General features: G+C 41.6%; 2 protein-coding genes across 2 annotated transcripts in view; one reads left to right on the plus strand and one right to left on the minus strand.

Moving 5' to 3' along the window:
- The window catches only part of ECHDC2 (enoyl-CoA hydratase domain containing 2), a 234551-nt gene that overhangs the window by 57590 nt on the left and 158629 nt on the right, over window positions 1-18332 (minus strand). The window lies entirely within an intron of this gene.
- The window catches only part of ZYG11B (zyg-11 family member B, cell cycle regulator), a 92674-nt gene that overhangs the window by 50998 nt on the left and 23344 nt on the right, over window positions 1-18332 (plus strand). Inside the window, exons 4-8 of the mRNA XM_066376333.1 lie at window positions 5461-5601; window positions 8267-8443; window positions 9385-9449; window positions 16155-16254; window positions 16477-16527. Of these exons, the coding sequence (XP_066232430.1) occupies window positions 5461-5601; window positions 8267-8443; window positions 9385-9449; window positions 16155-16254; window positions 16477-16527 (534 nt within the window). The remainder of the gene's footprint in view (window positions 1-5460; window positions 5602-8266; window positions 8444-9384; window positions 9450-16154; window positions 16255-16476; window positions 16528-18332) is intronic.

An 18332-nucleotide genomic window follows, 5' to 3' on the forward strand; every position in this document is an offset into this window, starting at 1 on the left:
AAAAAAAATAATAATAATATACAAAGTTGAGAATCATTGTTTTAAAATATCTTTTAAAATAAAGATTATTGGATCTTTGCCCTTTATTCGGCTATATACAAAGGTTGATGTTCCTTTTAAATTATTTGAGTACTGATTTGAAAACTGAAAAATAATTAAGTCATGTTAAGGAAGGGGAACTGAGATTGCCATGTATCCTCTTTTAGAATTGTCTAACTTAGCAAAGTTGATAAAAAAGTTTGTCTGAAATGGTTGTCTTAGTATTGTAATGCTTTACATAAATTTAGATAGACTTTTTTGGCTTCACATTCCTGAGATTGTTAGGTCAGACTAAAGGATGCAAAAAATAGTGTGACTCTCTAGTCTTCTTTATAAGACATTATATATATGGTACTCTGAATGAGTGATTATAAGAACAGGTACTCTCTTTTTTTTGCATTTAAGAAAATGTTTACTTTATTGATTTTAGAGATAGGAAGGGAAAAAGCGAGAGAGAGACAGGAACATGGATCTGTTCCTGTATGTATCCTGACTAGGAATGGAACTGGCAACCTCTGCACTTTGGGATAATGCTCTAGCCAACTGAGATATCTGGCCAGGGCTGCCTTTTTATATATACTGTACAGTATTTCTTATTTTGGTTTCTTGACTACATGAAAAAAAATAGTTTTTCTCAAGGGTCACAACCAGATGATACTAGAGCCTACCCCTGTACCCTTGGACTATCTGATTCAAAAGTATGTGTCTTTTCCACTAACTGTTATTGTCTCTGAGTATCTTAGTTCTTTCCTTTTCTTTCAATTTCTAGTCCCAACCTAAAGGGGTTTTATTTTACCATAGAATTTCCAACTCTGTCATGGCTGTTTCCCCATTCAATTTGCTCTTTTGTCATCATCCATTTCCTGAACATTCTACCTCTCTACAACTAGAATTCTTAAGTTTGTGAGCTACCTCATTCTCAAACTCTGAGGTTATCTACCAAGCTGTGGTTCCTACTATAATCACTGGAAAGGTCCTAAACCCAATATTAGTTCTCAGTCTTTATCTTATTTGATCTAAAGTGGCATAAAACACAGTTGATCTTGTCCTTCTTGAAATACTCTTTTCATTTAGCTTCTAGGATATCACACTTGTCTTGTTTTTATCCTACCTTTTTTTTCTTTTCTTTCTTTTTTTTTTTTTATTCTACCTTTCTGACCACTCTCCATCTCACAGGCTTCTAAATGTTGGAGTGTTCCATGCCTTGGTCCTTAAACTTATATGCTAATTACTTCCAAATTTAATCTCTCAGCCATCTCTCTTGAACTAAGACTCTTATGTTGAACTGTAGTAATTAATATCCAGTGAAGGTATATACAAGTTTTTTAAGCAGAGGAGTTGATCCATTCCAAAACAACATTTACCAAGTACTTTTTAAAAATGTCTGACTCCTTCCACTACACTAGAATCCCTCAAGAGCAGGGATTCTACTACCCCTGCTCTTGAGGGATTCTAGTGTAGTGGAAGGAGTCAGACAAATTTAAAAATAGCTTTAATCCAGTATGAGATGCTATTATAAAGATATACAAAGTGCTCCAGACCAGGCAGTGGGGCAGTGGAAAGAGTGTCGGACTGGGACGCAGAGGACCCAAGTTCGAAACCCTGAGGTTGCCGGCTTGAGCATGGGCTCATCTGGTTTGAGCATAGCTCACCAGCTTGAACCCAAGGTCGCTGGCTTGAGTGCAGTGTCACCAACTTGAGAATGGGATCATAAACATGGCCCCATGGTCACTGGCTCGAGGCCAAAGGTTAAAGGCTTGAAGCCCAAGGTCACTGGGTCAGCTGGAGCCCCCTGACCAAGGCACATATGAAAAACAATCAATGAACAACTAAAGTGCCACAACAACGAGTGATGCTTCTCATCTCTCTCCCTTTCTGTCTGTCTGTCCCTCTCTCTTCTCTCTCTCTCACTAAAAAAAAATAAAAAAGTGAACACCTGGAAAAAAAATTTGTATTCAATTACTGCTAATATATGTGAATAAATAGTTATGACCAATGTGTATATATGTATAAGTAAATAGTTTAAAAAAAACTTTGTAAAGAAGTAACATTGTTAATTCTGCAATCTTTTTTTTTAATAGTTTTTATTTATTTTAGAGAGAGGAAAGAGAAAGAGAGAGAGAAGGGGGGAGGAGCGGGAAGCATCAACTCCCATATGTGCCTTGACCAGGCAAGCCCAGGTTTCGAACCGGCGACCTCAGCATTCCAGGTCGACGCATTATCCACTGCACTACCACAGGTCAGGCAAATTCTGCAATCTTAAAAATGCTCACTTAGTATATATGCCCTTGTGTCACTTGGCATACATCTGTATTATAGTCAGTTTATATTAGACCTTGTAGCATATCATATCAGTGGTTGAAGTGTCTGTTATAATGCAGCCCTTTATTTCTTCAAAGCTGCATATTCCAACCCGAATACTGTACGTTCATATAAAACCTAGTTGCTGAGTAATGTATTTTTCAAGTATTTATTTCTGTGTCACCTTGTTTAATGCTACTGCCAAAAAGAACTCATTCTTCCAACTTAATGAGAGATTATATCTCTCCAAATGACAGGGTTTTTTTTTTATTTAAACCTTATTATAAAATAAGACAGATACAAAGACCATAAATAACAAATGTATAGTTTAGTGAGTGAAAATAAGGTGAACGCATTTGAGACTCAGGTTAATAAGTAGAACTTGGTCAGCTACCCTGAAGCTCTTCCATGTGTCCAATCCTGATTACAACTCCCTTCTTCCGTACAAAAGTAACCTCTATTCTGACTTTAATAATAATCATGTCCTTGCTTTTTTTTTATATACTTTTATGACCCAACTGTTAATTTATAGGCACTTAGTTAATCTTGCCCATTTTTCAGAATTATGTCTTTTGAGTATCTTTTATTTTTATTATTTGGGGGAGGGGGAGACAGGAAGGGATAGAGTTGAGAAGCATCAGCTTGTAGTTGTAGCACCTTAGTTATTCATTGATTGCTTTCTCATATGTACCTTGACCAGGGGGCTCCAGCTGAGCCAGTGACCCCTTGCTTAAGCCAGTGATCTTGGGCTTTAAGCCTTTGACCTTTGGCCTTAAGTCAGCAACCATGAGATCATGTCTATGATCCTACACTCAAGCTGGTGAGGTGAGCCTACACTCAAGCTGGTGACCCCTCACTCAAGCCAGATAAGCCGGTGCTCAAGCTGGTGACCTCGAGTTTTGAACCTGGGTCCTCAGTATTTCAGGCCGACGGCCTATCCCATGGTTCTCAAAATGTGCGCCAGGGTGTACTGGTGCACCCTAGAAGATTTCCAGGTGTGCCCTATGGTATTACAGAGAAATTTGTGCCTGTTGGGGACCAAAAAACCAACAGGGTTTTTGGAGTTTAGATTTTGGGGAGCAGAGGTGTAGGGAATTGGCTGTCAGCTGACAGTCTGCCCAACCCCCTACCTCACTTGCCTGATTAGGTTGCAAAAGGCTGTTAAGCTGTGGTGCTGGATTGTTTACACTACCCCCTATGTTCTCCAGAAAGACTGGAGGCAAGTTTCTTCTATCCTTTGTTTGGTGTAAAGTTAAGATGATATGTATGATGTGAGGGTTTTCAGCACTCAACACAATTAAGAGTAAAAAGAGAGGAATTATTCAATGTATTGATAAGGAAATGAGAGTTTGCCTTTCAAATATATGCCCAAACATGGAAGAAATAGCTAGGACTCATCAGGCTCACGTTTCTCATAAACACAAGAATGAAAAAACACATTCATGTTGGGACCTACAGAATTTACTAAATCTTACTAAGAATGTATCTATATATGTAAAAAGATAACTTTTTTGTCTTTTAAAAAATCTTTAACCCCTCTTTTTTACGAATTCTAAAAAGCATAACTCAAAAAATGTAACAAAAATTTTTAATGTCAGAATAAATTTAATTTTGTATTTATTTCATTTAATTACCATAAAAGCACGCTTGGACTTTATATTTTTTCTTTAATATTTGACTTAATTATTATAACGTATTTCTCAGAAACTTGTATATAGTGTGCCTATAATTATTTGTAGGATTTTAAATGCGCCCCGACTTCAAAAAGTTTGAGAACCATTGGCCTATCTACTTAGCCACTGCCTGGTCAGGCCTCCATTGTATACTCTTGGTGCATATTTCCCTGTCTTTGAATTTTCTGAATATTGAGACTTAATTATACTCATATTTGATACCTTTGGCAGGACCCTTAAGGTGTTGAGTGTTTAATTAACAGCCAAACAACATGTCTAGCTGTTTTATTTCTGTGATGTTAATAGTTGTTGATTCCTAATACCTAGTTTCATTAATTCATTGGGGATCATGGTGCTCTTTTAATAATTTCTTTTTTACTTATTAGTTTGATTACTTTTATAAAGAGCCACTTCTTGTTATGTACATTTGGTTACCCAATAATACATGAACCATAGTTTTAAGTTAAGTGTATTAACCTGTATAAATGGGAAATTCCTAGATGGACATAATTTTGAACAGAACTTCTTGATTCTGAATGGAAGCTTGATAAATCTGAAGAAATTAAATAATGCATTTACATGATGAACACTTACTGAGTGCTTATGGTGAGGCACACATAATGCTAGTTGTTGGGATACAGTGGTTAATGGGTGAGTCTAGTTGGGGGGATTATAATAGCTATGAAGGAGTTAGTTTTTGGAACCTGGTTTAGATTGGTGAGTCAGAGAAGGCCTCTCTAAAGAAGTATCATTTAACTTGAATTGGGAAGATTGAGCAATTAGTCAAAGAGAGACAGATTTCAGTCAGAGGATATTATATATGATGGCCTTATGTTGGGAAAGAGGTTGGCTTATTGAAATATCAGGAAAAAGCCAGTATGGCTATAACATTTTATGTTGAGGTAGAGGATTATCTAAAGAGGCAGTAAAAGTCTAATCCCAAGGCAAGACCTTGTAAATAGTGTTAAATGACTTGAGATTTATTTTAGGTACAGTGTTGACAATTTTGCCCATAGGCTTATAGTAGGGTCTGAGCCTATCTAATATATAGTTCTCTAGCATATGTGCACCTTCATAGGATGGCTATTCTGGATGGGTTGGAAAATTATTATTCTGATTGGTTTTAAGCCGTATGTAGCTATCCTGGATGCCATCCATACAAGTGATTTTTTAATTGATTTTGAGAGAGAGAGAGGAAGGAGGGGAGGGAGAGAGAAAGAAGCATCATTTGTTATTCCACTTACTTTTATGCATTCATTGGTTGATTCTTGTGTGTGCCCTGACCTGGATTCCCCGAGCTTTCGTGTATTGGAATGATACTCTAACCAACTGAACCACTTGGCCAGGGACACAAATGATGTTTGGCTATAGAAAGTTAGAGCGTTGAAAAAAAAAATTAGAGGGTTGAAAAGAATCCTAAAAGCTAATTTTCTGGCTATGTTCAAAGGTATCTGGAGAAGCCAATGAAACACAGATTGCAGAAGCACTGAAGAGGTACAGTGAACGGGCGTTCTTTGTCCGGGAAGCTCTGTTTCACCTTTTCAGCCTGACACATGTGATGGAAAAAACAAAGCCAGAAATTTTAAAGGTAAGAGTAAGAAACTGGATATGAAAGTTTTTTTATTATGTACCTGGATAGATGATGGTTTTGTAAAGAAGACTGGTGAAAATTTGTATTTAGTCTTTGACTTTTTTTTGTAATATGATTGATAATGTGTGATTTCAGTTATTAGTAGTAAATGAGAAAGAGAGAAGATAGTTATATAATGTTATTGAAGTTTTATAGTAGTCTCATTAAGCAATATAAATGCCTTCCAGATTATATTTAACAACCCAAAACCAGTGACCAGTGTGATATTTTTTCACCAGTTGTAGTAGGAAATGGAAGTATGTGACTGGAATCAGAACACTGCAGTATGCCCTGTTTGCTTCCATATAGGCTCTTTCTAGAATACAATAATGGAATTTCACAAGCACTTTTTTGTGCCATTTATGAACCCTCTGTGTTTTCATGACTAATCCATTTTATTTTAACAAAGACAGTTTTTTAAGACTGTTTTGAAGTAAGACAGGAAGATTTTTAATTTTGTTAATTGCTTAGGATGTGGTCTTTGTCCACCAGAAGTCTGGAATACTACTTACTTTCCGTAAGTGGCCTGAAGTGACCTCAATGATTTGCTATTCACTTAACCCAGAAAACCCCACAAAATCATGCAAATCAAAGGGTGTTCACTTTAAGAACAGTTGTGAAACTGCCCAGGCCATCAAAGGTATGCATATTTGAAAAGCCACCAAGTTATCTGAAGGATGTAACTTGACAGAAGCAATTTGTGCTATTTTGCCAGTGAAATGGTGGAGTTGGTAAGTGTGCCCAGGCCAAACAGTAGGGGAGGATGTGGGGTCAGTGGCCCAAAATGAATGCTGAATTTTGGCCGTGGTCAGTTGGCTCAGTGGTAGAGTGTCAGCCTGGTATGAGGATGTCCCAGGTTCGATTCCTGGTCAGGGCACACAGGAAAAGTGACCATCTGCTTCTCTTCCCCTCTCCTTCTTTCCCTCCCCCTCCACAGCCATGGCTCAATTACTTTGAGCCCATTGCCTGGTGTTGAGGATGACTCTGTGGAGCCTCTGCCTTAGGCACTAAAAATATGAACACCGCCCCAGATGGGCAGAGTATCACTCCCAGATGGGGGTTGCTGGGTGGATTCTGGTCTGGGTACATGCGGGAGTCTGTCTCTATATCTCCCCTCCTCTCACTTGGAAAAGAAGAGGGGGGAAAAAAGAGAGAGAAAGAATGCTGAATTAAAAATAAATAAATAAAAAGAGTGCTGGAGCCTGACCAGGCCGTGGTGCAGTGGATAGAGTGTCGGACTGGGATGCGGAGGACCCAGGTTTGAGATCCCGAGGTCGCCAGCTTGAGCACGGGCTCATCGGGTTTGAACAAGGCTCACCAGCTTGAGCCCTAGGTCGCTGGCTCGAGCAAAGGGTAACTTGGTCTGCTGTAGCCTCCTGGGTCAAGGCACATATGAGAAATCAATCAATGAACAACTAAGGAACCGCAAAGAAGAATTGATGTTTTTCATCTCTCTCCCTTCCTGTCTGTCTGTCCCTATCTCTCCCTCTCTCTGACTCTCTTTGTCTCTGCCACAGGAGAAAAAAAAAAGAGTGCTGGATTTTTGCTGCATGTGCTTAAAGATGCAGACTAATGTTGAACTTCAGCGTTTGTAGAGTCTGGTTATTGAGCACATCCAGGTGAACAAAGTTCCTAAAATACAGCACAGAATTTACAGAGCTTGGGGCAGATTAGCCCATACATGAGTAAGGGCCACCCGCCACATTGAGGTGATCCTTACTGAAAAAAGAGCAGATTGTCCCTAACCCAGAAGAAAAGGTTGCATGAAAGAAAAAGACATCCCAGAAAAAACTGAAGAAACAAAAACTATGGCCCAGGAGTTAAGTCAGCATGAAATAAATGCTAATAAAAGTAAAAATTAGAAAAAAAAGTGTTTAGTCTATTGCCATACTACCCTGAACGTGCCCAATCTCATCTAAAAATGAAATTTGGCTCTATTTTTACTCTATTGAAGTCAGTAAGAGTTTATTTAGTGTTAAGCATATAACAAGCATTGTACTAGGTTTAGAAATACAAAACAAATTATCTGAATTGAAAAGATTCATTAGCCTTACAGAAAAATCTCTGGACTTGAACAGCTTGATGCCTACTTCTACCAGGTAGGCAGAAACTAAATTCTAGTGAATAACTGCTATGTCCTAGGCACTTTGCACATGAGGATAAAAAATATACTAAAGACATCTTAGAAACTATTATAGATACCTGACCAGGCGGTGGCGCAGTAGATAGAGCACCGGACTGGGATGCGGAAGGATCCAGGTTTGAGACCCCAAGGTCGCCAGCTTGAGTGCAGGCTCATCTGGTTTGAGCAAAAAGCTCACCGGCTTGGACCGAAGGTCGCTGGCTCCAGCAGGGGGTTACTCAGTCTGCTGAAGGCCCACGGTTAAGACACATATGAAAAAGCAGTCAATGAACAACTAAGAAGTCGCAACGCGCAACGAGAAACTAGTGATTGATGCTTCTCATCTCTCTCTGTTCCTGTCTGTCCCTGTCTATCTCTGCCTCTGTTAAAAAGAAAAGAAAAGAAAAGAAAGAAATTATTATAGATCAACAAGATAATGTTGCTACATGAAGAGGGCTTGGATTTATAAGGTAGATTAAGAGAACTCATTTTTTTTTCCAGCTTGTGGTCACTGGGATGAGAAACCACCCTATGAATTTGCCAGTGCAACTTGCTGCAAGTGCCTGTGTGTTTAACTTAACGAAGCAGGATCTTGCTGCAGGAATGCCTGTTCGACTTCTGGCTGATGTGACCCATTTGCTGCTCAAAGCCATGGAACATTTTCCTAATCACCAGCAGGTAAGCATATGAGAATTACCATTCAAATAATCCTTTTAGTGTCTCTTACCCATCTTCTACCTCCATATAGTTTAATTTGGTAGACCAAGGCTGGAAATTCAAATGCCTTAGGAAACTGTAAAGTAATAAATTTGTGGTATGACTAAGTACAGGACAACAGAGAATTAGAAAACTAAAGTGTGCTTTCCCTGCCAAAATAGTATTTAAATCCAAATGTTGAGGGAAATAGTACAAGCCATATAAAACTCATCTTCAAACTCAATCTTGAGTTTATGATAATTTCAGCAAATAGTCTTAGAGCATCTGTTTTGGGCCAGACACTGTCAAGTATTGGGATAAAGAAATAAGACATGAAAAAAAAAAAAAGAAATAAGGCATGGATTTTCTATTTCTAGCAGTATGATAGACTACTTAACCTAGTTTTTATCCTCTCGATGAATATTCAAAATACTTCTTAAATTGTATTTTTAACTCTTAAAATTTAGCAGTGAGTTGGCAAGTTAGTAGAAAATACTCAAGAGGTCCAAAACCAAGTAAAAATGGCAGCCCAGATTGGCGAGTGGATCATTAAAGTCAGCTTCCCTCAAACTAGATGAACTTTAAACCTTGTGTTTCATGGCCTTTGGAAGCCAGGTAGACAGAAGACAAAGCAGAACTCACCCAAAGCCTACCAGACAGAGGGAAATTGCTGGAACTATCCTATTCATTATCCTTTTTCTCATCTAATGGAAAAGAAAATATATGTGCTGGTAAACATATATGGGTCCAGTGGGAATCAATCTTTCAACAGTAGGTGGCCAGAATAAAGGTTGTAAGAAATAAGTGGTATTTCATCAGTCTTCCTCCTTTTCTTTTTTTTTTAAATAGAGGCTACCCCTGTTTAAAAAATAACAAAGCAATATTTTATTCAGGATTTATTTTTTCTTTCTTTGGTTCTTTAGTTACAGAAGAATTGCCTCCTTTCACTTTGCAGTGACCGGATCCTTCAAGATGTTCCATTTAATAGGCAAGTGATAATTCTAGAACTTAAAATGGGACAAAACACAATTTTGGAAATCTGTTTTGAGTCATTTCTTACCAGTTAGGATATCCCTGGTATACAGTGGATGGGATTATGTATTGCCTTATAGAATGTTTAAATCTATTTTTTCTAGTTTAACACCTTGACATTCATAATAGCAGATTGGTCCCCTGCTTTCCAAGCCCTTTGCTTAAGAATTTATATTGATTATAGTTTTTAGAATATCCACACAATATAGGCTATAGAAACTGAGGCATATAGAGATTCAATGTCTTGCCCAAGGTTTGTTTTGTTTTTGTTTGTATTTTTTTTTCTGAAGCTGGAAACGGGGAGAGACAGTCAGACAGGCTCCCGCATGCGCCCGACCAGGATCCACCCGGCACGCCCACCAGGGGCGACACTCTGCCCACCAGGGGGCGATGCTCTGCCCCTCCGGGGCATCGCTCTGCCACAACCAGAGCCACTCTAGCGCCTGGGGCAGAGGCCAAGGAGCCATCCCCAGTGCCCGGGCCATCTTTGCTCCAATGGAGCCTTGGCTGCGGGAGGGGAAGAGAGAGACAGAGAGGAAGGAGGGTTGGGGGTGGAGAAGTAAATGGGCGCTTCTCCTATGTTCCCTGGCCGGGAATCGAACCTGGGTCCCCCGCACGCCAGGCCGACGCTCTACCGCTGAGCCAACCGGCCAGGGCCTTGCCCATGGTTTTGTGACTAGTAACTCTCAGGCTAGAAGTCGTCTGGTTCTAGGTCCAATGTTCTTTTCTCTGTATCATATCTATTATTTTTATTATTTAATATTAAATTACAGAATTAATTTATTTTTGCCAGAGACAGACAGACAGGAAGGCAGAGAGATGAAAAGAATCAACTCATAGTTGCAGCACTTTAGTTGTTCATTGATTGCTTCTCATATGTGCCTTGATGGGTGGTCAGCTCAGCTGAGCCAGTGATCTCTTGCTCAAGCCAGCAACCCCATGCTCATGCTTGCAACTTCAGGGTTACAAACCTGGGTCCTCAGTGTCACAGGTCGATGATCTATCCACTCTGCCACCATCCGGTCAGGCTATAGAAGAAATTTTTTAAGAAGAAACTTTTAAGCAGAGGTTAAAGGAAAAGTGGATTGCATTAAATATAAAGAATTTTTTTCTAAACATTATGATTTGGGAGCTAAAAAGATAATTTTATTCTTTTTTTTTTTAAGAAGAGTAGGTGAGATAGAAGGATAGATTGCCAAATGTGCCCCAACAAGGATCCACCCAGCAACTCCCATCTGGGGCCAATGCTCTGTCCATCTGGGGCCATACTTGCAACCAAGCTATTTTTAGCACCTGAGGCAGAGGTTCAAAGGAGTCATTCTCAGTGCCTGGGGCCGATGTGCTCAAATCAATTGAGCCATGGCTGCAGGAGGGGAAGAGAAAGAAAACGAAGGGAGAGGGGTGGAGGAGAGCAGCAGATGGTCACCTTTCCTGTGTGCCCTGAGTCGAACCCAGGACTTCCACATGTCAGGTCAATGCTATACTGCTGAGCCAACCGGCCAGGGCCTCATTTTACTATTTTAAAGTTGTTGTTTTTTTAATAAATTTTTATTAATGTTAATGGGATGACATTAATAAATTAGGGTACATATATTCAAAGAAGACATGTCTAGGTTATCTTGTCATTAAATTATGTTGCATACCCCTCGCCCATAGTCAGATTGTCCTCCGTCACCCTCTATCTAGTTCTCTGTGCCCCTCCCCCTCCCTGTTTTTTTTTTTAATGATGATATATATTTTTTTTTTTTTTTCATTTTTCTGAAGCTGGAAACGGGGAGAGACAGTCAGACAGACTCCCGCATGCGCCCGACCGGGATCCACCCGGCACGCCCACCAGGGGCTACGCTCTGCCCACCAGGGGGCGATAATCTGCCCATCCTGGGGGTCGCCATGTTGCGACCAGAGCCACTCTAGCGCCTGAGGCAGAGGCCACAGAGCCATCCCCAGCGCCCGGGCCATCTTTGCTCCAATGGAGCCTTGGCTGCGGGAGGGGAAGAGAGAGACAGAGAGGAAAGCGTGGCGGAGGGGTGGAGAAGCAAATGGGCGCTTCTCCTGTGTGCCCTGGCCGGGAATCGAACCCGGGTCCTCCGCACGCTAGGCCGACGCTCTACCGCTGAATGATGATATTTTTAAAAATAAATTTATACTTTGTTATTATTTAATGAAAAGTATATTTCTCAAACAGCAGGTTGGTTTCTTTTTTAGATTTTATTTATTCATTTTTAGAGAGAGAGAAAGATAGAGAGAGAGAAGGGGGGGAGGAAAAGGAAGCATCAACTCTCATGTATGCCTCGACCAGGCAAGCCCAGGGTTTTGAACCAGTGACCTCAGCATTCCAGGTCGATGCTTTATCCATTGCGCCACCACAGGTCAGGCACAGCAGAGGGTTTTGTTTTGCTTTTCTTGTTAAGTGAGCGGCGGGTAGGCAGGGAGGCAGAGACAGACTCCCGCATGCCAGGATCCACCAGCAAGCCACCTTCAGGGTGATGCTCTGCCCATCTGAGGCTGCTGCTCCATTGCTTGGCAACTTAACCATTTCAGCACCTGAAGCGAGGCCATGGAGCCATCCTCAGTGCCTGGGGCCAACCTGCTCGAACTACTCAAGCTATAGCTATGGGAGGATAAGAGAGAGAGAGAGAAAGGAGGGGGAAGGGTGGAGGAGCAGATGGTTGCTTCTCCTGTGTACCCTGACTGGGAATCGAACCTGAGACTTCCACATGCCAGGCCAACACTCTACTGCTGAGCCAACTGGCAGGGCTTCAATCAGCAGTTTTACTATGATTTACTTTTATTTTGTTAACAGTGCACTGTTATCTGGCATGGCTGAAGAATGAGGTGTTCCATTTACTATTTAAAATTAATAGTTTGCCCTGGCCGGTTGGCTCAGCGGTAGAGCGTCGGCCTAGCGTGCGGAGGACCCGGGTTCGATTCCCGGCCAGGGCACACAGAGAAGCGCCCATTTGCTTCTCCACCCCTCTGCCGCGCTTTCCTCTCTGTCTCTCTCGTCCCCTCCCGCAGCCAAGGCTCCATTGGAGCAAAGATGGCCCGGGCGCTGGGGATGGCTCTGTGGCCTCTGCCCCAGGCGCTAGAGTGGCTCTGGTCGCAACATGGCGACGCCCAGGATGGGCAGAGCATCGCCCCCTGGTGGGCAGAGCGTCGCCCCATGGTGGGCGTGCCGGGTGGATCCCGGTCGGGCGCGTGCGGGAGTCTGTCTGACTGTCTCTCCCTGTTTCCAGCTTCAGAAAAATGAAAAAAAATAAATAAATAAAATAAAATAAAATTAATAGTTTGATAAAATATAATTATATATCATATAGACTACTTAGTTTATTTTATATCCAATGCACTCTACTAGAATTGAGCTTCTTTGTGGTCAGAGACTGATTGGTTAATCTCTCTTTGTGTCTGCACTTAAGTAGATGTTTAATGGATAGAAGGACAAATGAATAAGTATAATAGAAGATGAAGTTTTATAGAGGAAGATGACAGAATACATTGGGCCCTCAAACAAGAGGAAAAGAGTCCATCTAATTGGTAATCATTTGAGATAATAAAGATAACAAGTGTATGAAGCATTGATCATGCCAGGCACTGTGCTGTGTTTTTTGGTTGTTTGTTTGTTTAGTATTTTACCGAAGTTAGAAGCAGGGAGGCAGTCAGACAGACTCCCACATGTGCCCAACCAGATTCCACCCGGCATGCCCATCAGGGGGCGATGCTCTGCCCATCTGGGGTGTTGCTCGGTTGTAGCCTGAACCATTCTAGCACCCGAGCCGCAGAGGCCGTGGAGCCATCCTCAGCCCAGGCCAACTTTGCTCCACTGAAACCTTGGCTGCAGGACGGGAAGAGAAAGAGAGGAAGGAGAGGGGGAAGGGTGGAGAAGCAGATGGGCGCTTCTCCTGTGTACCCTGACCGGAATCGAACCCAGGACTTCCACACGCCGGGCCAACACTCTACTGCTGAGCCAACTGGCAGGGCCTGTACTGTGTTTTACATACGCCTCTTCAGTCCTTACAACAGAGTTCTGTGAAATTACTGCTTTTGTAATCTTTATTTTACAGATAAGGAAACAGAGGCAGAGAGAAGTTTAGTAACTTGTTCAAGGTGGTAAGATAGTAAGTAGCAGACTTTAGATTTAAATCCAGACTGACTCAGAGCCTCTACCTCCACTTTTTACACCATGGTATATTGCTCTGAAGATGAGCGGGTTGAGTTGATTGTTTTATGTTTTAGGAACTGCACAAATAAAGGAATAGAAAGTCAATAACAATACTTGTAAAAATAACCTTTATCAAAAGCTTGGTGTGTGTCAAGTTCTGTACTAAGTCTTAAACTTGATATATGATATCATTCAATCCTCACAACAAGCCTATGGAATAGATCTTACTATTTTACAAATGAGAATTTTGAAGTTTGGAGAGATTTACTAACTTGCCTAGGTCCCAAAGTTAGTAAGTAGTAGAAGGTGATAATACAGGCTAACTCCTGCCTGACCAGGCGGTGGTGCAGTGAATAGAGCATCGGACTGGGATGCGGAGGACCCAGGTTCAAGACCCTGAGATCGCCAACTTGAGCGCGGGCTCATCTGGCTTGAGCAAAAAGCTCACGAGCTTGAGCCCAAGGTCACTGGCTCGAGCAAGGTGTTACTCGGTCTGCTGAAGGCCGGAGGTCAAGGCACATATGAGAAAGCAATCAATGAACAACTAAGGTGTTGCAACGTGCAACGAAAAACTAATAATTGATGCTTCTCATTTCTCCGTTCCTGTCTGTCTGTCCCTGTCTATCCCTCTCTCTGACTCTCTCTCTCTATAAAAGAAAAAAAACAACACCTAAGTCAGGCCTGACCAGGCAGAGGTGCAGTGGATAGAGTGTTGGGCTGGGATGCTGAGGACCCAGGTTTGAAACCCCAAGATTGCCAGCTTGAGCACAGGTTTTCTGGCTTGAGCATGGGATCATAGATGTGACCCATGGTCGCTGGCTTGAGACTAAAGGTCACACTGGCTTGTAGCCCAAAGTCACTGGCTTGATCAAGGGGTCATTGGCTCAGCTGGAGCCCCCTGGTCAAGGCACATATTAGAAAGCAATCAATGAACAACTAAGGTGCCCCATGAAGAATTGATGCTTCTCATCTCTCTCCCTTCCTGTCTGTCTCTTGCTACAAATCAACAACAACAAAAAAACTTAAATCAGTTCCTGTCATATCTCTGCTCAGAATCCCTCCATGGCTTTCATCTCATTCAGAGTGAAGACTAGTTTTTTGTTGAGACTAGATTAGCTTCCCTGGCTGGATGGTTCAGTTGATTAGAGCATCATCTCAAAGCACAGAGGTTGTAGGTTCAATCCCTAGTCAGGGCACATACAGGAACAGATCTAAGTTGCTGTCTCTGTCCCTCCCTCCCTCCTTCCCTCTTTTCCTAAAATAAAATTTAAGAATATTAAAAACTTGCCTGTGGTGGCGCAGTAGATAGAGCGCTGACCTGGAATGCTGAGGTCTCCAGTTTGAAATCCTGGTTTTGCCCTGTCAACGCACACACAACAAACAACCAATAAACAGCTAGAGTGAAGCAACTACTTCTTGTTCCACTCTCCCCTTTGTCTGTAAAATCAGTAAGTAAAATCTTAAAAAAAGAAAAAATAAAGATTATAAGTCCTGACTCCCCTGTTACCTCTGACCTCATTTCTTAGTACTGCTCTTTCCTTTGTTCTCTCTGTCCTGGCCTCACTGGCTTCCATGCTATGTTTCAAGACCTTCAGGCGCACTCTCACTCCAGTGCCATTGTCATTGTGTTTCTCATTACCTCTGCCTGGAATACTTTTCCGCTAGATTTCTACCCAGCTAGCTCTTCCTTGAAAGTTTCAGTGAGGCCTTCCCTAGCCACCCTACATAAAATTTTAACGTTTCATATTCTCTCTTTCCCTGCTTTTTTTTCCCTAAAGAACCTGTCAGGGCCTGACCTGTGGTGGTGCAGTGGATAAAGTGTCAACCTGGAAACGCTGAGGTTGCCGGTTCAAAACCCTGGGCTTGCCTGGTCAAGGCACATATGGGAGTTGATGCTTTCTGCTCCTCCCCCCTTCTCTCTCTCTCTCTCTCTCTCTCTCTCTCTCTCTCCCCTCTATATAATGAATAAAAATAAATAAAAATCTAAAAAAAAAAAAAAAAAGGTAAAAAAAAAAGAACCTGTCAGTACCTAATCGTACCATATACTTTACTTATTATCTGATTTATTACAGAGTATAAGCCCTATGAGAGTCAAGATATTTTTATTTTATTCACTTCTCTATCTCTAGAACCAAGAACAATGTGTGGCACAAGACAGGAGCTCAATAAATGTTTGTGAATGGATGACTTCCTATTGTGCTAGAAATTGTGAGGAAACCAGAAAGAACTTACTATTACGATATAAAAATCACTACAGAATGGGAATATGTTATAATTTTAGAACTTGAATGCCAAATGGTTTTGACTCTTGTTTCTTTAAAAGTATTTTCAGAATTAATAATGAGGTACCATCTCCAGAACACTAAGTATAATTATTCTCTATTCATTAAGAGAAATTTTCCCTTTTCTTCTTACCCACTTAAGTTGTAATATCAGTTTCTGGGGCTCTGAAACTGCCTGAGCCTCTGGGAATAATTCTGGAACCCATTTGTGTGTTTTCAGGTTTGAAGCAGCCAAGCTTGTCATGCAGTGGCTCTGCAACCATGAAGATCAAAACATGCAAAGGATGGCAGTTGCTATCATTTCCATCTTGGCTGCCAAGGTACCTGAATTTGTGTTTTCCCCTATAGGACGGTTTTCCCAAATAAGCCACAAACATTAGTAAGCCTTTTTGCCAGCCTGCTTATTCAAACTGCATTCAATATTGCAGAATTCCAGGTTGATCAGAGAGTTTTTTGTCTTACCTTTGGAGTCTGTTACAACGAACGATATTAAACTCACACCAGTGGGTTCTTGGACATTTACTTTGTCTGCTTACTTTCAGCTTTCTACAGAACAAACTGCACAGCTTGGTGCTGAGCTCTTCATTGTCAGGGTAAGTGTTGTCTCCTCTATGCAGACCACTAGACAGTTTTCATTTTCGTTTGTATTGTTTTTAGGCAGCATTGTGTATTTTCTGATTTAAAAAAAATTAACTGTGTATTTTATTGATTTTTAGAGAGAGAGAGAGAGGAAAGGAAAGAGAGAGAAAGAGAGAGAGAGAGACAGGAACATCAATCTGTTTCTGTTCCTGTGTGTGCCCTGACCAGGGATCGAACCAGCAACCTCTGTGCTTTGGGATGATGCTCTAACCAGCTGAGCTATTTGGCCAGGGCATCTTCTCATGGTTTTTTTGTTTGTTTGTTTGTTTTTGTTTTTTTACAGGGACAGAGAGAGAGAGTCAGAGAGAGGGATAGATAGGGACAGACAGATAGGAACAGAGAGAGATGAGAAGCATCAATCATCAGTTTTTCGTTGCGACACCTTAGTTGTTCATTGATTGCTTTCTAATATGTGCCTTGACCGTGGGCCTTCAGCAGAGGAATAACCCCTTGCTCGAGCCAGCGACCTTAAATCCAAGCTGGTGAGCTTTGCTCAAACCAGATGAGCCCGCGCTCAAGCTGGCGACCTCCGGGGTCTCGAACCTGGGTCCTCCGCATCCCAGTCCAACGCTCTATCCACTGCGCCACCGCCTGGTCAGGCTTTTCTCATGTTTTAGTTTTTAAAAATTATTTTTGTTACTTCTGAAGTAGTATATTAATTTCTTTTCATAGAGGCAAATTACTCCTTAATAGAGAGGGAAATAGCCCTGTACTAGGAATCAGGATCTAATTTGTAAACTCATTTTGTGAATTTAAACAAATTACTTGAACTATTGGGGTGTACATGAGCCTTAAGATCCTATCTAGCCTGACCAGGTGGTGGCGCAGTGGATAGAGCGTCGGACTGGGATGCTGAGGACCCAGGTTCGAGACCCCGAGGTCGCCAGCTTGAACGCGGGCTTATCTGGTTTGAGCAAAAGCTCACCAGCTTGAACCCAAGGTCGCTGGCTCCAGCAAGGGGTTATTCAGTCTGCTGAAGGCCCGCGGTCAAGGCACATATGAGAAAGCAATCAATGAACAACTAAGGTGTTGCAACACGCAATGAAAAACTAATGATTGATGCTTCTCATCTCTCTTTGTTCCTGTCTGTCTGTCCCTGTCTATCCCTCTCTCTGACTCACTCTCTGTCTTTGTAAAAAATAAATAAATAAATAAAATTAAAAAAAAAAAAAAAAGATCCTATCTAGTTCTATACAGTGCTTATCACCTACCACCTTAAAATGTTAGGAGTTCACACTGAATTATATATATTTCTAATAACTTCCCATAAGAAACTCAAGTATAGTAGAGAAAATAGCTATGTAGATATAGTAGCACTACAATCTAAAAAGTATATATAATGATAAAGATATAAATGAGGCCCTGGCCGGTTGGCTCAATGTTAAGAGCATCAGCCTGGCGTGCGGAAGTCCCGGGTTCGATTCCCGGCCAGGACACACAAGAGAAGTGCCCATCTGCTTCTCCACCCCTCCCCCTCTCCTTCCTCTCTGTCTCTCTCTTCCCCTCCCGCAGCCGAGGCTCCATTGGAGCAAAAGATGGCCTGGGCGCTGGGGATGGCTCCTTGGCCTCTGCCCCAGGTGCTAGAGTGGCTCTGGTCGCGACAGAGTGACACCCCGGGTGGATCCTGGTCGGGCGCATGTGGGAGTCTGTCTGACTGCCTCCCTGTTTCCAACTTCAGAAAAATACAAAAAAAAAAAAAGATATGAATGAAAAATGTAATATTAAGAAAAAGCTGTGTTGGTAATAGAGTAGGAATTCT

Source organism: Saccopteryx leptura, chromosome 3 (genome assembly GCF_036850995.1).
Source record: "Saccopteryx leptura isolate mSacLep1 chromosome 3, mSacLep1_pri_phased_curated, whole genome shotgun sequence".
NCBI classification, from domain to species: domain Eukaryota; kingdom Metazoa; phylum Chordata; class Mammalia; order Chiroptera; family Emballonuridae; genus Saccopteryx; species Saccopteryx leptura.